Source organism: Antedon mediterranea, chromosome 8 (genome assembly GCF_964355755.1).
Source record: "Antedon mediterranea chromosome 8, ecAntMedi1.1, whole genome shotgun sequence".
In the NCBI taxonomy this organism is placed as follows: domain Eukaryota; kingdom Metazoa; phylum Echinodermata; class Crinoidea; order Comatulida; family Antedonidae; genus Antedon; species Antedon mediterranea.
In genome coordinates this window covers 16,325,610-16,350,927 of record NC_092677.1, presented here as the reverse complement: position 1 = coordinate 16,350,927, position 25,318 = coordinate 16,325,610, and the positions used below count along the sequence as shown (strand labels likewise).

The window sequence follows — 25,318 nt, the reverse complement described above, 5'->3', positions numbered from 1 at the left end:
TATTCCTAATCGGTCCTCTTCAATAAGAAATCACATCATGAGCTCCTATTAATGCACTAACTATATAATGCTGATTACGACATTCGGCAGTCTTCCTTTGATCTTTGCTTCTCCTTACGCGCAGTCCATTTATATAGATTTGATCACTTGTTGATCAGATGTTCTGTCGACTCTATTTAACATTACTCTTTTAAAGGCTAAACCACTCGACGAGAATAACAGTATTGTGTTACCGTAGCTCTGTAACTCTTTAAAGTCTTAACATTGGGCCTAATCGTATAACCGATTTAGTACACACTTATGACGTCCTTCTAACCATTTTAAAACTGTTTTTCCATGTTATCGTCAATACAATATAGAAGATTTAAAGTTTGAGCAGAATCAGGATCCGTTTAATTACATTTTCGTCGAAGATCTTGGAGAAAAAAAAATTGTTGTTATCATTTAGTTATTAGTTATTTACACGTACGCGTTCGTCATATTCTGACAGTAAAAATGTCCTTCCACATTGTACTTCTTGGCTTTTTCTAGTAGTAACCGTTTTATTGGTATCACTAACTCTTCGTTGTATGTTGTTGACGCATACACCAATATTGCAGTAGACGTGCCCCTGTCCTGAACTAATTTAAAAACTTTAACTATCATCTGCTGAACTAGCCAACAGGTCCACCAGTAAAGCAGATGAATGAATATAACCAACCCTTATGTTGTATAATAACTAGTGGCGAAGACAAAGAGTTAAATTCAGGACACAAGTGTTCCTATAAGGCCAATTAAAAGCGACATGAATGTAAAACAAATTCTATGGTTAGAAAGGGCGGTATTATTTTAAACTACGGTACAACAAGAGTGATAACATTATTTACCGACATTATACACGATGAGGAGTGCATCACGAAAAAATTAGGTGACGTAATGCTTCCATGGGTTATTGCAACCAAAAATATCGGAAATTATATACTAGAATGTGTATATTTGATGATATTGAGATGTATTCGTATCTATTTGAAGTATAATATGACTGATATTTAAATTGATTTGAAATCAAATACATTATATCGTAATGTACCCGTGCATGATACTTATAACTTAAGTTTCTTGTTATGCAATAGTATATGCTTTCCAATTATATCATTTGATTATCAGTGCAGGCCGTAAAAATCGGTCGGCGGAAGACCGTCATCAGTATTTTAAGTTTTGTGATGGCGCTTGTTATAATCTGTTATGTTTGGTTAATCTGTTATGAATGACGCAATATAGGCTATAACGGGCATTAAAGAGCGGAATGTCTGAAGCTGTCGTCAAATGTGAATACAGGATCCAGTCCGCCGTTGTCCACTGAGAATACAGGATCGAGTCCGGTAGTTATTGATATATGCACGCCCTCTATAGTTTCAGCCTTAACCTAATAGGAAAAAATAATGCAGTCCGGTATGATTTATGCTAGTGTAATAATGTGTTAAAGTACGAATACATGTAGCAGATTGTTGTTTTATTCTTTTTTGCTGTTTTTTCTGCTACAGTGGGTTTGGAATCTTTAAAATGTGCTCTTTATACTCAATACCATACGTATGCGTGGTCTCGACCCACTCTCTTCTTCGCCTAAAATCCAGAATCCAGGGCATTCTGCAATAAAAAGTGATTTATTTCTACTGTAGCTATCTTGCCAATCTAGCGATAATAAATATCAAATTACTCTGCGGTACAATCTAAAGCCGTATATTTTCGGACAAAACTGATTTTTTTTAAAGCAGAATAAAAAGGCAGTTTAACCGATGTAAGGATTTAGGCATGATTCATAATGAAAATGCAGACAATTAAATTCCATCCATTTAGTTTGTCGGTGGCTTCCTCAACAACCAATGCTGTATCTTTTATCGCTATAGGCTGGTGGTTCACTAACAATTCTGTTTGCGTTGGCGTTCAGCTACGATGTATTCGCCATTTTAAGTGATTTTTTTTGCCAGAAGTATGGTTTTATATGTGCTACAACAACAACATTTGTCAACAACAAACAGTGTATTACGGTTTGAAATTGAGGGTCCCGGGCGCGATTTTTTTTTTCGTACATAAGTTGGGGACCCCCTCATGAAACGTCACAAAATAAACATGAATAATTCATCAGTTAAATGTTCTTGTTCCGTGTGCACCCAAGCGTATAGCAACAAGAAGTGATTACACAAGTGCGGTACGGTACGATTCTAGGCCTATCTCCGCGCTGTTGTTGCGGCGTGCGATTTCATAGAAGAATAGCGGCGTTTTGTGTGGATTGTCGAAATAATCAGCCTTTAGTTTATGATAGTGTTTTTAATATAATTTATTACTAAAGAATTACGTGTTAAAATTATAGTTTCTATTAATACTACTGTATTAGGCCTAGGCCTAATTATTAGTCTCTAAACATATGTCTAATTCTAGTAGAGCTGTGTGTGTGTGTGTGTGTGTTATAGGTATGACACAATCCGAGTAATAAGTCAGCAAAATGAAACAATAAACATTACACAAAAATACAGTTTTTATTCTCGTCTAATCTTCCCATCTCATGTGTTCATATACGCGCATTTTTAAATAAAATAGCAGAATTAAAAAAAATACAGTACACAAATTATACACTTCTTTATTCTTGTGGGTCTAAGCTTTCTTTGGGCTATGTCCAATGAATTACTACTTAGTTTAATGTCTTGCCTAGCTGTCGATTAGCCTCGACTCGACACATTTTGTGTGAAGAAGAGTGCGCGAAGGCAATCGCGTGAATTGACTTAGAATCCTAGGCCTACTGTAGAAAGTATCGTATCGCAGTTGTGTAATCGCTTCTTGTTGCTATACGCTTGGGTGCACACGGAACAACACATTTAACTGATGAATTATTCATGTTTATTTTGTGACGTTTCATGAGGGGTCCCCAACTTATGTACGAAAAAAAAAATCGCGTCCCGGGCCTAACAAGTTTGGGAATAAAGTGCTGTTAATTTTATGACCATCGTTTGCATTATAATCTACACAATTTAGGGAATGGATTCGGCTCCTGGTCATTTTGTCCATCTGCAGGATCACATGAATATACACAGACGATGACCAATTGTCTAGAAGTTGAATTGCCTAACTTCTGCAAACGTGTTTGGGCTACTCTAGCAAACCTGACTGATTTTCCTAAAAAAATTGAGTAAATTCTGAGTTTTTCAAGAGGTTACTAATGTAGACCAAGTCACAAACAAAAATCTGTATAGTTTGGTACTCGCAAACTGTAGAATTTAACGAGTGCATGCAGGGTTGATTTTGCACTTTCTAAAGGTAAGAACAAACCAATCACTTAGGACCAAGGACCTTAAACAGTATTTTCAAAGTGTTGTGATGGCGCTAGTTATAATCCGTTATGCTTGATAAATAATTATGAATGACGCAATGTATAACGGGCATAATAGAGCGAAAGGTACTTTGAGCCATCGTCCAGTGTGAATACATGATCAAGCCCGCCGTCGTCCATTGTGAATACAGGATCGAGTCCGGTATGATTTATGCTTATTGTATCAATTGTCGTATTCGATTAGGAACTTTCGTTGTCAACATAAATATTCGTTGAGTACTTTTTGTATTCTAATGGTAAATTTTAAACGGATTGTGCTCAACAGAAACTCATTCGAATCGAAAACGTTGACAACGCAAACTTTTTCGTTAAGAACACTCTCAATCGCTCAAAATACTCCGTTAAATAAGTACTCAACGGTAAAATTCCCAATCGAATACGACAATTGTGTCGTTTTTTGTACCTGTCGTGAGAACCAATCACCAAGTGAAAATACATGGTCATAGGAAACCGTCACCATACTAATTTCGAACAGAAAAATAAGAGAAATTGTGTTGCGTTTAAGAAGTGGCAATACTTAATTCACAATGACGTAATATAAAGACATGACTTGTTAAGGATCATAGTTGTTAACTTTGAAAACGGCCATTTTCGTGAGCTAAATTTAAAACTACATAGTATTCTACATTAAATCACACGTGTTCTCAATACAACTTCGGTGAATAAATTATTTTGCATTCAGAAGATTCACTCGAATTGCAAAATGCATAATTGATAACACGAAAGAAGATCTTAAATATTGCTGTGTTTATTCATCTCCATGTACATAACTTTATTAATTCAGGTGTCTTTTACAAGATTCAATTTTTAATATAAACGAGTATGTACTTCTTCGTATCCAGATTATTAACTTATTCACGGGTTATGTTACGCATGTTGAAAAGATAATTTTGAATTTATACTATCTGTTATTAACTTTAAACTGCGAATGATAATCATGAGGAAATCGTGAGGAAAATACTGTATATCGTTTCTGTATATTCAGATTCAGAGATTCAACTACTGAGATTCTTTTAACTTAAGTTAAGTCAATACTCATGGTATGTAATAAAATTGAGAGAAAAAATTACATGAAAAAACACTATCTGTTGGTATTTAATCTAAATGTTTATCTTAGTAGTACTGTCTTATGTAAACTTTAATCACATCAGCAGCTGTTGATTTTACAGCGATTGGGACACAAATCTAAATTGTGTAAGCAGCCATTTGGAAAATTATATATTGTATAAATATTATTGTACGTTGTTTTATTGCCAAACTTTGAATAATAAATGTGAATTTAATTCATATACCCTACTGTCGTATTTGTCGTAATTCATCCACGACACGTGATCCGTCATCTTCTAATTGAAATAACGACGCAACTACAGTATATGATTGCTACCGTTAATTAATGTATCTAGACGCGTACAAACGTAACTATTGACCACATTTAATGTTAATAATTAATGTATTTTTAAACGAGTTTCAATTAAGGAAACGCATTTTAGCAACATTTAAATTAATATAGTTTCTTCCAGTTTTCACTTATTCCAAAAGATATGGTTTTCAACATTCCACATACAGTAGTTGAAGTAATTTAAAATTTGTTGATTTTGATCCGACAACTACTTCACTAACTACTCTGAAAGCATGATGTAATTGTCAGAAGAATAGCCACCATATACTTGATATCAAAGGGGCTAAACGACCCGGCCAATTTGAAACGTCGCATGATTGATCCAAGCCTAGCAGGGGAAAAAGGAATTTTATATGGCTATGATAGGCCTACACTGCAAATCAAATTTTCCGCACTTTCATTATTTTTTCGCAAGGTACTATAAGCTAAGAAAGTCTGTGTAAGAAGAAAGTGTGGAGTTCCCTTTCAAGAAGGGTCAGCAGTTATAGTTACACACTGTATAGTAATAGTGGCTATCGGAATACAAATTAAAATTTAAAAATCCTAGCAATGTACCCAATGACTCTCTCGTGAGACCTTTGTCACTATTAACGATTTTAATCCCGAGGTCTGAGCGAAGCTTCCCTTAAAGAAGTTTCATCCACTTCCAACGTATATAGTTGCTACATGAATGAAAACTACAATGAAAAAACAGTATTAAAGTAAAAATGTACCTAATGCCTCTCTCGTGGGACCTTTGTCAGGTCTGAGTGAAGCTCCCTTAAAGTTTCATCCACCTCCAAGTTGTAGTTGCTGTAGTTGCAACAGGAATGAAAAGTACAATTAAAAAATACTATTAAAGTAAAAATCCTAACAATGTACCTAATGACTCTCTCGTGGGACCTTTGTCATTATTAACGATGTTATTCCCGAGGCAAAGTCAATTGCTAATGCTGTTATAAATCGGCGGTTTGCTGATGAACCCCGTCATCAAATAATTTATAAGTTCAACTCACGATGATTTTTTCTTGCTAAATGAGATTTGCAAACATCAATCTCATTATTTAAAATAAATGAATAAAACGGCTTTTTAAAGTCTTCTCTTTTTTTAATGTGCAACTACGACTGTATAACATAATTGTTTAACTCTAGGCGCGCTTCGCACAACAAATTGGCGGCTTGGGATTCATTTCGCCATTGAATAATTTAGTTCAACCAACGATTTTTTTTACTAAAAGAATTTTTTTTTAATGTCAAGCTCATTATTTAAAATCAATGACTGAAATGGCTTTTTAAAATAAATCTGAGATGGGCAAATAACGCACTTAAGTATATCCTTGCCATCTGATTGGTTGGTGTTTATCACGTGCAGTACCTAGGCCTACTAATGCACGCTCAGCTTTTGATTTAAAAAAATGAAATTGTTGTGAAACGTGTATAGAGGCGCGTCTCAGTAAACACAAAACAAAACTTTAGGGTGCGCCGTATGCTGTGCTTTTGCGGCCAAAGTCAGGGCTTTCCTTGCCTTCATTCAAGAATGGAGTTGGTTTTTTTAAAACCATATTTAATGAGGGTTATCCATCCAGCAATTGCTAATCATTAGGGACCCTCAGAGGTTCACAAGACAAACATGTACACAAGATGCTCTACATAAACAAAGTCTTATTACAAGTCTTTGGGAGTGGAATTGTAATTTTGTCCTTAGAAAAAATCTTGACATGTGACAAGACTTGAACCCAGGATCCTTAATTCAAGTTTATTAATGACAGAAGGTATTTAATTACGAAATATTGAATGAATATTTTATATTGGTTGAATGAATGGTAAAGATATTTTAATGTCGTTGACAGCCTGGTTGTCCTTTTCGCCTCCTTAATGATTGAACAGTCAATATGTCAACTGATGAAAATAGTCTCCGCATTCAACTCAAAATCATCCATCAATTGTATAATATTTTTAATAATTTAGTGAAAACTGTGTATGACTCCATAATTATGTAAATGCTTAATATTCAAACATCTAACATAATTAATCAACAGAACTTCAGTCAGCAAAACAGAAGCTTTTTTGGATAAGACGTTAATACATTAGCTGCAGTCACGACAACAAGAAGCATATCTATTAGAAAAATATATATTGAATGTTGTTTTTTTTTTATTGCATGCAAGAATTTCATAAAACCAATCAAGAGTATAACATATTATTTTATTTTATTCCCATTAGTTTCAATGTCAGTATAATCTTCTATCTATTATTTTTTTACCATCAGTAGACAACCGTCTCTTCTATATCTACACTTCACTGAAACTATGCGTCTAAAATAAGAGATATTCTCCAAGTTTACAGTCTATCCGCATTCATCATGTTATGCTACTTGACCATTCCATTAGAGTTTTAAATTGAAATGTATTTCGCATTACTGACGTTTCTGATCAAAATTGAGCGGCAAGAAAAGAAAATCTTTCAAAACGCCCGAAATTAAGCAGACAGAATTATCGTAGTATTCCACGCTATAACTTATAGTAGTTTTAGCATAAGGTAATCCTTAATGTATGGCTTTCAACGTAGTTAATCCAATGTAAGAGAATCAGTTAGGCCTAATGCTGATTACAATTTATGAAACTTTAAAGCTCTGTCTACACTATCAAACTAGTTTGACCAAAAATGTGTGATGTGCCCAAATATGGTAGTAATATGCCCAAATATGGTAGTGATGTACCCAAATGTGGTAATGATATGACACCATTTCCATTTTTGTCACATAAAGTTTGATAGTGTAGACAAAGCTCAAAGTCCAGGTTTAATCTCCCTCTTAATGCTGTTCCTACATCTCAGCTTCAACTGCCCCAATTAATTCTCTATTGAGGGTTTTCAAGTGATGTCTAATGTATAATGCGATTTCTTTTACTTTTTCTCTAAATCTGTGTTTTTAATTTATTTGGGTAAGTCGCTTTCTGATTATTTAGCTTCTTAAGATCTCGGCTTATTGTAGTGGGAAGTGTTTTATCATGGTCTTCCTTTCATTTCTTTTCACATTATTATTAAAGTATAAACATTTGCAATACTTCTATAGAAAAGTCTCTTCATGCATTTTATGGAGTTGTTTTGTTTTAAAAACACATGAACAAAAATGCACAAAATTGTTTTGGAATAGGACTTCAACAGATATCTTCTTATATCCTTTTGCATTTTGGCACTATTCATGAACAAATTGTCTCAATGTCTCTCAGGTTGTAAGCTTTCTGGAAGTAATCACATTGTCTAGCACGAGGGTTTACACTTTTCTGATCTCAGTCTATTGTATCCATCTAGATCTTCATATTAATGCCCTCACACTTCCCATTCTGATAACATGACCGAACTTGCTATTCTTTTTTTTCCATAATATATTTAGTGTATCTAGCGGTAAAGCAACGCATCTGAAAACCATCAGTTTTCTTTTATTATGAACTTTTAAGTCCATGTTTCTGCACTATAAATTTTGATCGGACAATTTAAAAACTACAGTGTTATTAGGACGTACTTTTGTTTTGTTGGGGTATTTTGTCACTCCATATCTTCTTTTTTTTTAGTTTTCCAATAGCTATCTGATTCCATTTGAAATGTATTCATAGAGGCCAAAAGTGAATTGAAGAAACAAGTGATAATTGGCTTTCGATTATCGATGACGGAGGACCAACGACCAGCCTAGGTCAGGTCAATCGATGTGTCGTCTCTCAGCGTCTGGACCTATAAAAAGCGAAAACACAAGTCCAAATATCTCCACACGCGCACAATGAACTAATATGACGTAGTTTTGTCGTCGGCGGTCATCCCAATCCAGAGCTCCCTTATGTTCCAATGACTGGATATCACCCGATTAAAAGTACTTAATACAGTCAGATATGTATCTGGTAGACTGGCAAGAGTCTTCAACACTGAGTCTGATGAAATCCCCAGAATCGGGTGTGAATATGCACGAATTAACATGCCTAGCTCTTATGTATGAACGTTTCACTATACATGCATCAAGAATAACGCTCAGCGTCACTGTGGTTTTTGATCTGTTAATCTTAGGTTAATAAAATACATTATTTTAGTGCAACTGAAAAGTTATTTATATAATGTTCGCTCAATTTAATGAATATCATAATGTTTTCTGTACAGACACATTCTGTTCATCTGATTGAATTAAATTTAATATTAAAACTGATGGCAATGTAATAAATATTCCCATCAGTGTTGAATATGCTTGACTTGAGAAATAATGTGCCGATCCAACACTAACGAATGTCTATTGGGCATCAATATAAATACATTAAAACTGATAAACGTATTTACTGCAAGTATATCAATCATTGGGAAGATCATGCTAGGAAAACATCACCCACGGTGTTAATACGTCATTGTATAACATGAAAATCTAGTCTTTAAGTTGAATTTATATGACTGTTGTCAGAGTTAATCTGACAGAGCTTACACTAAGTAACAATCACATCCTAAAGATGATTAAACAAACGAAAACAACAAACAAAGTAATCTATTAAAATGCAGACGTAAGAAAACTATGTTTTTGAAAGGATTTAAAATTTCATAAGCAAATATTATAACTAGAATTAAATTCGTCACTTTGACGAAGTATAGGTAATCTTTGTGATTGAATATAAAACAAATAGATTAATCATATTTTTGTTAGTGCAATTCAATCAAAAAATTTAGAAAAAATAAAGCAAATATTATGACAATTTAAAGGTCATTGAGATTGAATTTGGTCAGAAAAACGGAACAAAAATCTCTACAGAAAAAAAAATTAGAAATAACGATTTTGTACAATAACAATAGGTGATTTTCAAATCGTTTGGGACTGTTTCACCCACTTTAATGGCTGATTGTTACGTTAGTGGGTGATACAGTAACAGCTATTCACTAAACACCCCTATTAACGGAACACATTGTGCAGTGAACGACGGACAATATTATATTTTAAAGATGTATTGTTCCCCATCCCCCCCCCCCCCCAAAAGATCATTATTTCACTTATAAAAAGACAAAAGAAACCATTGTCTAACAGATAATTTTATTATTATTAGGTCTATAACTGTTATACTATGGAACAATTTATGCCTATATGTCGATTTGAAATTAAATAAAAGAGGAAGAAAGAAATATCTGATTAGTCCTCGTCTACTTTTTGCATTTTAAGCTGCTGTTATCTTAAGTAATAATACCCCTATCAGTTGCCTCTGACCTATCGTATTCTGGCGTCTCATTGACCATGACGACGGGTATTGAAAAAAACTGACCATTTGAAATTCTTTATACTAGTTATTTTTAGTTTTACACAGTTGTAATCTCGACATGCATTAGTACTTATTACCGATGTGATTAGCCGGGCGCTATTCAGCACGCCTTATAAATAATTCAGATTGAACTGTAGCCGTCGGGGGAAATTCCGGGGGTAATTACTAGCAGACTATAGGGTATAATTTTAATACAATAACCAAGGAAAATGACTAAATTTCCTTCGTTTCAAATGTAAATGTGGAGTAGCACATGCAATTCTTTTGTGGTTTGAGATTTTGAATAATTTGAATGTGTAGGCCTATATTATTACATAATGTACAGTAATATATGTAAGGTGGTATATTCACTGTGCATCTTTCGCATTTTGGTCAGTAAGGAACCACCACATACACACCCACGTACACTTTCAGACGATTAAACATAATGGTCATACTTACTAGAGGGTGAGCACGCTTCGCTCGCTCCCCCTCTAGGAAGTGTAGACGATGGTTCTCGGAATGATAATGTTCTCCTTATACATTTTCTGTCGGTTACCATTATTGAAAATGCTTGACATTCGTAAAACTGAACTACTTTGTTTTACAGTGTTTTAGATGATTAATAACATTTTAAAGTATAGTTTTTATTGTTTGGTAGGGCCCTTTGGGGAGGCGGAGGTCATTTGAGGGAGGTGCTTATTCGAGGGATATATGTTAAATTTTTTAGTTCTAATAATATGGTAACATTTATAATCAAATGAAATCCTCTCATAGATATGAAAAGTGGTAAAAAAGAATAAGAAATGCTTGGTAAATTGCAGATAACAGTGCGGTGAATTCTACTACAAATAGTATAATTGTGTTATTATAAATATGTGGATGGACGTTTATTAGACAGTTGGGTTGTGGGGGGCGGGGGGTTATTATTCAAAGTGATGTTTTATTGGAGAGGCGTTTATTCAAATGAATACCATCCTAATAATTATTAATACATTATTTAATTTAATCATCTTTTGAAACTAACTGCCGTGACAGAGTGGGCCCAAGAAAGAAGACATAACGGCTTGCAACATCGTCTTCCAAAGGGACACTGTATTGATTGATGGAAAGTGCCTGTTTCCAGTCACCTTTAGGGTCAAATCTATTATTTTAACTGCTCCCTTGTGTATAAAAGAGAGAAAATATTTGAAACTAAGGTGAACTTATCTTAAACCCGGAAATTACTTTGACCGGGAAGAATTGAAATTGAGAGGAAAATCCAATGTTGAAATCATAAATGTTGTTAAAAAACTCTTTATAATATCTTCCTAAAATATAAATATGGAACAATAGCGTCGGCGTGCACACTAATGTTATCAAATCTACGTTTCGCGGTACATCTCGGATAGATAAGGTAGGTATCCAAGGCGGAGATTTGTACCGAAGTTTTTGCATTGTGCTCGCCTATGTAAGAATTAACCATAATTTATATATAGATGCATAAGTCATCCACTGAAGTGTAACGTTCCCGTCTTGGTTAGATAAAATGAGGTACTACTTAGTGTAGCCCCGAACATCTAGTGTGTAAATCACCAGAGTTTCCTCATGAATATATCCTGGTAATAGATGATGGTGCTTCAATTTTGTGAGTAATAAACTCTCTATAACTATCCTCTAAATTCTAGCATTATGATTTCAGCTGTCTGTGCAAAAGTATTCAGATAATACTGAGTACAAGTGACAGCAATATAAATGCCGTTAAAAGCATGAGTTACACACAGAGAAACGTAATTTAAGTACGAGTTATATTTCATCGTGCCATTAAACACGTGAGCTTGTGAAAATATTAGACAAATTAAATTCGAATTCAAACGGTTTATATGAAATAAATATTCTAGACAAATGGAGAATTGCACTGTAAGTCTCGTACGCTGAATATTATGTTAATAACCATCTTGAAAGCAATCAGAAAGACATAATAATAAATGACTCGAATATTTGCAAATAACGTGTCAAGCGCAGCTATTGTGTTTGAATTGTACCATTAAATACATTGTTGCTGACCTAATTATTACTATTGTAGTATTAGTAAGCGACGAATTCGTAATAACAGTATTAGTTCACGGGCATTTGCTTTTCGGAATTGACTTGATTAAGAATTCATGGTTTTTGTAATTTCTAAGAATCTGATATACGTTCAGGTCACATATATATAAATTAAGCCAGGGCAATTAATTCATGTTTTGATTTAAGATATAGTATCCATCATACTAGTAGAAATAACAAACTGCAAGGGAGTGCTGCGAGCAGATCTATTAACGTAGTTGTTGATGACGGGCTGGGATGGGACACAAACACAAGGTTCTTCTTATTGGAGAAAAAAATACCTCCTACTGACTATTCAGTGTACAATCGACGCCTACAGTACATGGTTTCACCCGCAGAGAGCGAAAGCCATGAAGTTGCCTAGATCGTCTTAGGCCAATGTTTTGTTGTCAAACAATGAACTTTCGGATTTGACAAGCAATAAAGCGTGACAGTGCACAATATAAATAGCTGCTACGCAGCAATGAAGCATGTTACCTATCCACTAGAAAATAATATTACAATTCTTCACATATGGAAATATTATGATAGGTAAATTCCGTAATACGGTATCTCATGTGTATCACATGTTTTTCCAGTATCGTATCGTAGGTTAAAGGTTAGGTCAGGGTATTATGCAGGTTTCACATGTGAAATTGATAATATCAATAATTCGTAATTGTCCAAAAAAGAAATCATCATGAATACATGATTACCATGATATCAAGAGGTAATAATGTATATTAAATAATCTATCAAATGTATGTTATAACAAATTTGATGATATTATGATTTTATGATTATTCCACCTCCCATCGATTATCAAAATGTACAATTATCTTTTTTTATCTTTTGTTTTGTTTAGTTGTCATCTTCTTTGTGAATTCTGTAAGTGTCCCATTGAGTACACGTCTGCAGATCTTTTTGTGTATTGCCAAAATTGTTGGACTATTCATAATTATCATCGTCGGATTCTATCATATTATCAAAGGTTAGTTTAACACTTTATTAAAATGAATAATTGTAATATGTCATGATATTAAATTTTAGGTTGAATCAAGGCAATCAACAACAGGATGATTAGCCCCGGAGATCAAAGGGTTCATCTGTGGCTGGATCAGTTCCACGCCCCAAAACTTTTTGACTGATTATCGATAGGCCAATTGGCTTCCTCAAATATTTCATTATCATAGTAGGCCTAATAGTACAGTATTGTTGGTTTTTGTCGCAGCCAGACATAAAATCAAAAGGCTGTTAATAGTTCCTATCTTGTTGTTAGATTGCCTTGGTTGAATGAAAATAATCAAAGAGTGGAAATGATTCGCTTTTCATCATGGAGACATTTCTTTATTTTACGTACATATGTGTATTTGTGCCCTGCGCTTAAATACTGAACGCTCCAACCAATGTTAATTTAATAAAAGTAAACGCCTTACACACCTATACCTTTGAAACATTAATACGGTATAGTAGAATAATATGTGTGGAGTAGGAATTGTCGTACGGTTTCACGTCTATTATAGCTACAATAACTGCACCAATCCTTACCCCGCATCGGCTACTGTTTAAATTCCATGAAAATATACATTTTAAACACAGTGCATTATGTAAAAATGCTTTTGAACAAGTCAGTTCTGTGTGATATGGATATACCTGTTACCTTTGCATGACACTGAAACAATAACTGAGTTTCTTGTATTTAGACATGAAACCGTACACAAAATGGCGATTATTGGTATATAGCCTACGGTAATACGAGTTAACGTAGATTGACAAGTCGTCTGTGATTGAAGTATTCCAATTATAAATACGCTAACACATGAATTATTGTAACAACATTTTCACAATTACTATTATCAAGTGTACGATTTGGTTGAAGAAGTGCTATATTAAAAACACATTACAGTTAAATTAGTATTAAACGATGATGCGTTAATAATTACGCCTGTCTAAAGAGAACGTCGGTTGGTATGGTATATAACAATTTCAATCTCTTTAAATTATTGTATGGATTTTGATTAAACTAGAATTCGCGCCTTTCCGATTGAACACTTGGATATTTTTTTCTACATACTCTAGGTTAGTTGGTCCAAATCGTGTTTTAATTACATTACCAAATGATTGGAAAAAAGGTAAAAGCATGTCGAGAACATTATCAGTATGACTTATCATTGTACTATTCCAATCTTTTTAAAGTATTGTCTGAATTTTTATAAAAAGTCGCTCCTTTCGTATTGAACGCTGGGTAATTTACTTCTAGAAGTACTTGATCCAAGTTCAATATAAGATCGTGTATATAAATCATTACATGATTGGAAAAAGATAAAAACATGTCAAGAAAAAAATATATTTTGGTATACTGTATAACTTGTACAATTTTAATCTCTTTAAATTGTTTTGTGAATTTTGATTAAATAAAACAAAATAAAATATCCCTTGGTATGAAGCAATAGAAAATTTAATAAAATAGGCCTAAATACAAAAATAAACAAACATGATTTTGAAATTTATTTACTATCATCACAACGTCACGTTGAAGTGACTGCCACTCCTTTCCTCTTTTCATCGTTAATCCATCTTCCGATTTGTTTTTCTCTTTTACCATTAACATCGTGTTCAACTTCTAAACTAATGATGATGTAATGCACGTTTTAAAATTCATTAGCTGTGAAAATTCCAAGTGCATATAGCTCTGATTGCCATCTCCAGATTTATCGATTTTGATTTTGTGCTCTTTTTTAACTTGTTAAATAACAACCGTGATTAACGGAATGCACATTCCTTCTCGTTTAATGTCCAAAATAATTATTGGAGATGAAATACTTAAACCGTTTTAAGCAACTTTATCTTAAACGCTAAATGTTGAATGTTGATACGAAAAGTAAAGATTGGATAATGAGATAACGAATCCGTACATGTTTAAAACATTGATGGAATGCATTTAAAGTGACATTTGCATTTTTGGATATAACTTGTGCCAAGTTAATTTAGTGTATGCTGAGTATGCATGCGGTATAAATGTATTTTTATACCGCATGCATACTCATCTAAAGAAATTAAATTCCACATTCTTGAATGATTTAAATTGTTCATAAAGGCTTAATTTTGGAAAGCATATGGTTAGTGGTAAATGTATCTGATGGCATAACTATCACCATACCACTACATCCTAGATTGGTTTTATATGACTGTCAATAGTCAGTCACAATCTACTTAGGGACAGCTTAAAAATTGGGTTCGTAGTCTACTTCCGAGGATCACTGAATGAACAAGATAATTTCTTCAATTGATAAACTGAGTGAATGTATACTGTACTTCTATTTTATTGCAATGTGGTTTTAGCGAAGGCAAGATAAATCGGCGGATTTCCCATCTTCAATTTGTCCAGTATCCACACGATTTACAGTGCTGTATCTCCATATACTATCTATTTCTGAAGTATCATAGGAATATTTTGTAATACATCATCTCATTTATACCATATGTGGTGCCTGTATCATGTAAAGTTAGCTTAAGGGTTAGGTTACTATGTGAAACACATGTGATGACAGTATTACCAAAATTCCTATGATACTGTACTTCGGAAATAGATACAGTACCGAGAATCGGCTACAACATTCCATGATACAGCGCCAAAGTTTCATCGGTGTATCATAGGTCCTACAGTAGCCTTAACTTTACATTTACGTGTGATAGGCATCACGAATTTACTTATGATATTTAACAAATAATACGATACTTGATTGATAATCGATTAGTTTTGTAGACATGCGCAGATTGGTCAAAAGTTTTTGTTGTCTGATTTAAAAAAAAAGGCCCTTCTTATCTTTCAGAAGACAGTAGGGAATAAAGAAAGGATAATCAAATATTTACGATATTCATAAAGATAATTTTATATTTATAATCGTTATTCAATACACATCAGTTGAATGCTGAGATGGTACAATATTGATGCACCATATTGTATTTCAACAGTTTACTAAAGTATTCTCCTACTAGATCGTATTTAGTTGTGTTCAATCAATGTACATTCAGCGTAATTCTACACTCATGTGGATTTATTTTAAGAATAATTATCAATGTTTTCTGTATTATGAAATGAATATCTATGACATTTATTTTGTTGCCCTAAATGTCTACGGTCTTATTTTGCAATCTCCTTCATTTATCGCGATATTGATTAGTGTTAGGACCACAAGATATTACTTTCAATGAAATGATGTGTTTATCCCCTTTAATGCATTGTGGGCGTGGGAGGAAATTGGAAAGCAATTTCTTACTCGATCCCTCAACAAAGTTTTAGCAGATTTGAGGTCTAAACGAAGATTTTTTTTGTTATTATTATTTTAACAATAATTTTGTTTTGTTAATGTTTTTGTTTATTGTATCTACGATATGCATGTCCTAGGTAGTCGCAAATCAAAAACTAAATAATATTTATTAAAAGAGCAGTATGCTTAGTGATATTTGAAGCCGCAGCAGTGGTATGGGTTCGAGCTATCTCGCTCCATGATTCTTGCAGTGGAACAATTCGTCTTCTCGTATGTTGGTCTACACCATTTGCCCATGGACTTGAATACATCCCTAGCACAGTACACCATATCGATGTTTTTTCACATAACGTTTGATTTGTAGACAGAGATTTAAGCACTGTTAGTGAATATTTATATAAAATACAAGACTTTTTATTATTATTATAGACGTTGTGTGTTCGCATATATTGTTTTATTTTTCATGAAAATCGTGAAATTAATATGTACACAAAAATAAATTACTTTGCTGTAGGCCTACTTTATTTATGAAAATATTCTGATTCGAATGTATTATGTTACGAAACTAGGAAATTAAATTTGCGCAATTCGGATTATATTTTGTTTTTTCTAAATGTCAATGTTGATACGCATGTAGAAGTAGACCTACAACTAACATAAAGAAACAAAATATATACAGATATGATACAGAGAAAAAATCTTTAGCAACGCTAAACTATGTTTAAAACAATAAAAGTAATATTCATATTAGGCCTATATTACATTATAATTACGGTTATCAAAACCCTCATATAAACTTTTTTTGTACACTTTAGGCCTATATTTCTCTTTTTCTTTTATTTCTTCCTTATACAATCCAAATTATTTCTATATACTTTAATTTCTTTGTTTTTAGTCGCGTGGACGCGACTCTATAGTTCACTATGTCGGTCGGTCTGTCGGTCTGTCGGTCTGTCTGTCGGTCCGGTATCACTATGCGTTTTATCGCTTTTCTGTACTTTTTGAACTGTTTTGATGATTAGTCGCGTGGGTGGACGCGACTTTATAGTTCACTATGTCGGTCGGTCTGTCGGTCTGTCTGTCGGACCGGTATCACTATGCGTTTTATCGCTTTTCTGTACTTTTTGAACTGTTTTGATGTACAGACAATTAGTCGCGTGGACGCGACTCAATAGTTCACTATGTCGGTCGGTCTGTCGGTCCGGTATCACTATGCGTTTTATCGCTTTTCTGTACTTTGTGAACTGTTTTGATGTACAGACAAGTTTTAACTATGTCGGTCGCTCTGTCGGTCGGTCGGTCTGTTGGGTATCACTTTGCGTTTTTCTGTACTTTTTGAACTGTTTTGATGTACAGAAAAGTTTTAGAGTACATTACTTTTTGAAAGTTCATTTTTTTCTGAGAGCACGCGACTTATGGTTGTTGGCCTTGTTTTTAAAGAATTTTGTTTAACGTACTGTACTGTTTGGTTATTCTAAATATATATATATATATATATATATATCGTTTCAAAAAATTAATTAAATAATTTTCGGTGTATCACCGGGCGGTTTGGAATTTATTTCTATGCCTGTTGTGTTTATATATATATATATATATATATATATATATATATATATATATATATCTTTTATTCCTGTCTACCCAGGCAGCACTTGCCAACTCATATGCTATGACTTTATCCAAATTCCCTCACTTGTACTGATGACTGATGAAGGGCTAGTGTTGCCCGAAAGCTCTGCTAACTTTTCTGGTTGTTTACTTTATCGTTTTGATTTAGCTTTTCGATTTTTTTTTGTATCTCCATTGAGATCCACCCACAGCATTGTCATTTTTTTCAGTAATTTGCTTTTGGATTTATATATATATATATATATATAGATGAGGGCGTATCAATTTGATCTCTGGTGCGCGTGCGTACAACAGAGGACTAATTGTGTTCCAGGGAGTTGTTATCTAATAACAACTCCCTGTGTGTTCCAACCGTACCACGCCGAGAATGTTAAAGGGTCGTTATCCGATCGAGTTAAAGAACAATACCATGAAAGCCTCAGTGGTCTAATGGTTAGGGCAACTGCATATCAAGCAGACGGTCCGAGTTCGAGTCTCGGTTGGGGCGACTTTTTCTCATTCTCACAGATTTCCTCATCTTTATCGTTTCAAAAATTAATTAAATAATATTCAGTGTATCACCGGGCGGTTTGGAATTTATTTCTATGCCTGTTGTGCTTATATATCTATATATATATATATATATATATATATATATTTGTTTTGATTTATTTATAATGTATTATTCTTTCTTATTTACGGTATATAATCATTAATTATACAATTTAAATTCTTTTTCATCTTTTACTCGTGCATTGCACTGTAGTTTTATCTGCTTATCGAGCGTTAATTTACAGTTACATTTTTAAACTAAATGTTATATAAATGAAACCGCCACCACATTTTAAAAGTTGTATTTGTTTGCAAACCTGCAGAATAATCTAATGTGTATTGTCATATTATTATTATCTTTTATATGATACTTATATATTTTTTATATTATAATATTCAATACAGAAGAAAGTGTTTTGACGTTATTATTAATTTGTACGCATGCGTCAAAAGTCACGTGAAAATTATGCATTAGTTTTGAAATCAACCTTTTCAATATTATGTAACTGTTGTTTTTGTTTTCAGTATATATATACTAAAATATTTACACATTTCCTGACAAATTTCCAAAAAGTAATGACGTCATGGAACTAATTAGATTTAACAAAGCAAAAAGATTAATGAAAAGATTCTAATGTAAATATAATTTCAGACTGATTATTGACATTAGAACATGACGTAAATTAACAACTGTCTTTTGCTATCGAATTTTTGGAAAATTAACAGATTAGCAACATGATTGCTGTTATACTGTCATTAACTATCAAAATCCGAGTGGAGAACTAAAAAGACACATTTCGACATTAATTAACTTCAATTTTTGGAAACTAATTGAAATGAAAAAAGAATTGAATTGTGGGAAATGAATGAACTTGGATTGTGAGAAACTAAAGCTCTGTCAACACTATCAAACTTTATGCGACAACAAATGTGATGCTCCCATATATGGACATGATGATGTCATATTTTTACCATATTAATATTGTGAGGAACTAATGGAATGAAAAACGAATTGAATTGTGGGAAACTAACTAAAATGGAAAATAAATTGTAGAAAATGAATAAACTTAAATTGTGGGAAACTACCTAAAATGGACAATGAATTGATTTTGTGGGAAATGAATTGAATTGTGGGAAACTACCTAAAATGGACAATGAATTGATTTTGTGGGAAATGAATTGAATTGCGGAAAACTAATTGAAATAGGAAATGAATTGAATTGTGGGAAATAAATTGAATTGCATTGTTGGAAATTAATGGAGATGGGAAACAAATTGAAATGGTAAATGAATTAAATTATGGGAAATTAATTGAATTGTGGGACTCTAATCATTATTCTTTGAAATTACTTTCACTATTGGATTGTGATTATAATCAATATTTAAATTAAATATTGCGACATAATCGAATGTAGGCATATTGTTGAAAATTGATTGCATTGTGATTATTGATGTTAATTGAAATTTGGAAAGCGAATGGAACGACTTAAATTACATTTTAGAAATTTTGTTACTGTTAACAATGAATGAAACATGTGGAACACAGCATTTAAGAAAGAATTGTGGAAGCAACGTGCGACTACTCCACCAAGGTTTTGCACAGTAAAAATTAATTATGATAAATAACAAGAAAATAATTGAAATTGGTTGAAGACGAAAGAATGAAGTTGTATTTCAATGTCACTACATAAAAATAAGCAATTCACAATTTTCCTGAACATTTTAGGAAATCAATCTAGTCTAGGCCTATAGTTTATTTAAAAACAAAAATGTTAATCGGTGATTTACGGAAGACATCAATGTAAAATAAATTTTTCATTTTATGAAGTAAAATAAGCCAGCTCTTGTGCAGCGCATTTTGCGCGTCTTAAATGCATTAATGTGTGTGCATTAAACAATAAAGAACACCTTTTGAAAAGTTGAAAGTTCGACCATCTCATGTAAATCCAAGATTAGAAGTGTTTTTTAATCAAACCAACAAGGAGGGAGATGGTCCGATTATTCTTGTGTGTGTTGTGGTTTCTATTGCCTAGGCCAAAGTGTTAATGAATAGTTGTTCTTTTAAATGTAATAATCACAAGGTACCCACACACATTGTTTAAGAGACGCAAATGTTCTTCCTTAGTTTGAGGTATACGTTAACGAGTACACCCTGTCCTCGAGGTCCTAACTGCGCATGATGGGTGCAGGAATGTCTAGATTCTAGACTGTGTTTCAACTTAACGTTATTAAAAGATGCATATGTTGGGACATATGGCGTTTCATACGTATAATACTTGAGATTTCCAGATACAATTTAAACTCCGACTTAAACTGGTGGACTATAACGGGGAAAAAATAAATTAGGGCAAGTCTAAATGCGAAGTAGCATACACAGCGTCTTCTGAAGGCGATGGCTTGTAAACCTGTATTGAATTCATTTTATTTAACCTAATAAGATATTATTGGCACGTTCCTTTGGGAAATCAAACGCAACATTATGGTAGGCGCTGATAAACAGGCTAAAAAGGCCTTTCTGTTTACCATACATAAAAATCGTTATTTAATAATAACGTACCACATTGTAAGAATTTCTAAAACTTCTATATTACAATTTCGGAAAACTCTGACAATTATTTACATTTTAAATAAAGGTGTCGTAAATGACAATCAGTTCCTACTAAAACAACTCTCAACTCCATCCCTCTCCCCCGCCGCTTTCACACGAAAAAACACCACCACCCACATCTTACAAATTAAAACCTATACGATTAGTATTTCTTGACATCATCGTCGATCGTTAATTAGTTTGCGCTTTTCGAGATTTATTTGCTTTATAACTGACAGCTTATAATAAGTATGTGTGACAATGTGAACATCAAAAAATGTGACAAATTTAAAATATATATGCATTAATGTTTGTTAGCGGATATTGAAAGACAATAAGGCTATTATAGTGAAGGATGAAAAACGTTTATGATGCACTCATCCCAAATTGATATTATGTTCACTGTATGTTCAATCCCCATGCAATGCACTGAGTTTTGCTGCGAGAGCGTACACATCCTGTTGTGATGTTCAAAAGGCAATACACAGACGATATTATAATAAACCATAATAGAAGATAAGAGAAGATTCTAGATAGAGTATAGAGGACACAGTAGATTCTTCGTGCCAATTCGTTGGCGATATACTCCTTTCGGTATTAGATATTAGGAGAGAGGTAGTATTAGGATCAGACCAGGGACACTATTGGTGTTTTAGAAGGAGTTATTAGACATTCTGAGAGATAGGAGTAGAATTCGGAAACACTCAGTGTTGTTATACCATTTTGTGAGATGTTAGAAGAAAAGGATATATCTTTTTCCAGGAAAGATGAAATTAAAAGAGAGAGATAGTTCGGTTCAGATCAGATCAGTGATGCTAATAAACGATGTGAGTTTATTACACCATGAGGGGTTTCTCCGACATTGCAGTGAGGTATACATCGGAAACAACGTGACCTCATTGTACCCGTGGGGGTAAATTATGATGATATCATTTACCTATCATGATGTCAGTAATCATGATGTTATAGGTATTTATATTAACATCATCATCATCGTAAAGATCTCGTATAGCTAGTTCATTGTGTATTGACAAGGAATAGAGAAAGATTATAATCTATTTAATGTGTATTGGTAATTTACAACGTATAATTGCGATCAATGGATTAAGGTGTGGCCACTATGATGAAAACTAGTGTCTTTAATATTGTTATATGAAGTCTAATAATTACGAATTGTTTCTTGTTTAATCGTAGTTATTAGAGACCTCGGACTTAGATCCCTCTAATCTATTTACTATGTCTCTTTAAATTCTATTAATTCTGGCATTTACGCTTAATACAGATCTGTATCAACAAGATGTACTTAATGTACATTACTTATTAACTTAGCAGTGAAGTAAACTTATTACGAAATTATAAGTTTTCTTGGGATATTTCATTAAACATAAGCCCCAATCTTAGCAAATATCTCAATAGTTGAGGCAGAAAGGTGTATCACATGCCTATGGAGTAGGACATGAGATCCTTTTCATCCTATCTGAGTCATCGTCCAAAAGAGCAAAGTAGGCCTACAGTAGTTCTATTTTACATCGTTTTATGACAGTAATTTTCCTGGATTGACACCAGTCTTTTTAAACTTTTATAATAACGATTATATTTATGCTAATAATTCTTATTGTTCTTAAAGGAGTTAATGAAAATTCATCAAAACTCGGAAAATTTGATTCGCCGTTTGAAGATAATCATAATAGCGACTTTAATTGGCAAAAACTTCCAAATGCTATCTTCAGTGGTCTGTTTGCTTACTCGGGTTGGTGAGTATAAACTTTTTTCAAACAATAATCAAATGAAGTATGCATGCATAATAAACAAATAATTTAAATGAAGAGAATGTTTTCATAGAGTGACATTTATTCCTACATTCCATTTATTTTTACAACATATCTGGCTTGTTATGTAGGCCTACATAGCGTACACTGGTCTCCCGTACCCGCAATGAACCACTTTCTGTATATCTATGCCGTTTATGCTTTGCTCACTTCTATTAATTAATCAGGCATAACGGGTTGTAACTAGTGTCATCACAGTTATAGGCCTATTGAACGGCCAAGACGAGTTGAATACTGTTGTTTTCAACAAAAATAATTATTCACTTCATTCAACAAGTAGGCAGGCCTTCTACAAACACATTCATTACACATACTATACATTATTATTTAACTAATTAACAAAATTACCTGCCGCTTACATTTGAATCTGAATTCAAATACAAAGGGTAGGCCTATAGGCTAAAGAAAAATGTGTCGCTTTTGTCGGATTCTAGCGCAATTATAGAACACTAGAGGTGGGTTTTCTCTTGTATTTTAACCACTGAATGATACGAAATAACATTGATATGGAATCAACTAAAATATTCATATAGGCCTATTGTAGTATCAACCAATGGCACGGGCATAAGGTCATAACGCTGTGTATAATGATAAATACACGGATGTGCTAATTTGAGAACAAACATGTCATGATCGTATGTTTAATATTGTATGAAAGCCACAACTTGTAGCGAGATTCGAATCTGCAACATCTCGGTTATTCTCAATTGGTGGTACCATGCCATAATCTTTGGTACAGGATTTATATGGAAGGCTTGTCGGCCTTCGATATATCAATATAGTTTTACCGCTCTAAATATTCCTTTTATAATTTGTTGCTGTTTATCTTGCCATAATTGTTGGTATCTGATAAACTGACGAAACGAAGTAGTTTAAAGGAAATATAAGATCACGGTACGAGAAATGTTGTGATATCATTATAGCAGTTGAAAGGGAGTTAATGCTAATTGTTAATAATTAAACAATAACCGACGTACTGTACTGTACGAAACAATGTAAATACATTTTTTTAGATAGCAATTTTCTAAGCCAAGACATTTTTACGTTGCTATTCCGAATTAATTTTGTTTAAGGCAAAACAACATAACATATCCATCACCAAACGTCTGAAATAGAACACAGTGATTTATCTGAGTATTGTATTAGCCTGCCTCTTTACGCATGATAAATAATTAAGAAAGATTGGTTCACTGTCTCGAGTCTTTTTGCTGATGTATGGAATTAATAATACGGTAAAATCATTCATTGTCATTTTAGAAATGTTGACAAAACTGCTTATTCCATTTAATCCCGAAGGCAATATTATAGAGACATTACAGAGCTTAACAAATAACAGCATTGTCAACAATTAATTTGAATAATGTTGTATTACAGACTTTCTATATTCTTTGTAAATTTGTTATCGTAATTTGCAAAAAGCTGGCGTGTACAAAAATAATTACTCGACTTCACACATTCCAGGCAGACCTATCCATTCCATAACACATCCCCTAAATAAATATTTAACAAGAAATATTTCTTACAAAAAACGCTGCTCGACATTTTAAAATTAATTATTGTTCTTTCTTCAGATATATTTATGATTAATTATTAAAAATATGTCCTTTAATCCCAAAAAAATACATACAAATCAAAGTTGTTCTTTAATTATGAATCACATGCCCATTTAAAAATGGTCAATTTTGAACTTTAATGTGCTGTGTGTGTGACCTCAACCTGTAGGCATGCTACTGAATACCCTCTAGAGACAAGGTGACTTTACAGCAGTAAAAGTGAGAAATTCTTCCCAGTCTGTTGATTCGCGTCAACCAATCAAAGGGCGAGAATCCAAAATCTTTCAACCGTGAGCCCTAATAGACTCTCTTTTCTCTGATTTTTTTTGGTCCAGCAGCTGGGATCTATAAATTATAGTCGAGTTTATAAAGTCGCAAAACTGTCGGCCTTAGATACTATAACTGCTGCTTGCTTTAGCTTCTGAGTGAATAGTCCTCATGGGACGTAGCTGGCTAGAGCAGCAGCGTGAAAAGTACTTACCTATTCAACCAAATAGCTGGCTTGTAGAAAATCCCTGACACACAACATATTTGAAAATAAGGCCGTACCGTATACTGTCAGTAGACAGCCACAGTAACTAATGTGTGTGACAAAGGCTTTTTTTCTCTTGGAGCAATTCGGCTATTTATTCATTCACATACGATCACAGTTCAATACATAACATTGACAAATATTTTTTTAAATTGCTGTTTATTCATTATTATCTATTCCGAAAAAGATGTCAGATGATGACAATAAAATATTCAACAATACGTGTCTCAGATTTGGTATGTTGGTACAAAGGTTGGAGTTAGCAGACAAGAAACTGCCGTTGGTGTTGATTGTCTCTAGACATAATACCGTAGAA

The 25,318-nt window shown here is 33.3% G+C and overlaps 1 protein-coding gene across 1 annotated transcript in view; it reads left to right on the top strand.

The window, feature by feature from the left end:
- Window positions 1–25,318, top strand: part of LOC140057814 (cystine/glutamate transporter-like) — a 68,281-nt gene that overhangs the window by 14,465 nt on the left and 28,498 nt on the right. Inside the window, exons 2-4 of the mRNA XM_072103560.1 lie at window positions 12,933–13,062; window positions 18,075–18,094; window positions 22,767–22,842. Of these exons, the coding sequence (XP_071959661.1) occupies window positions 12,933–13,062; window positions 18,075–18,094; window positions 22,767–22,842 (226 nt within the window). The remainder of the gene's footprint in view (window positions 1–12,932; window positions 13,063–18,074; window positions 18,095–22,766; window positions 22,843–25,318) is intronic.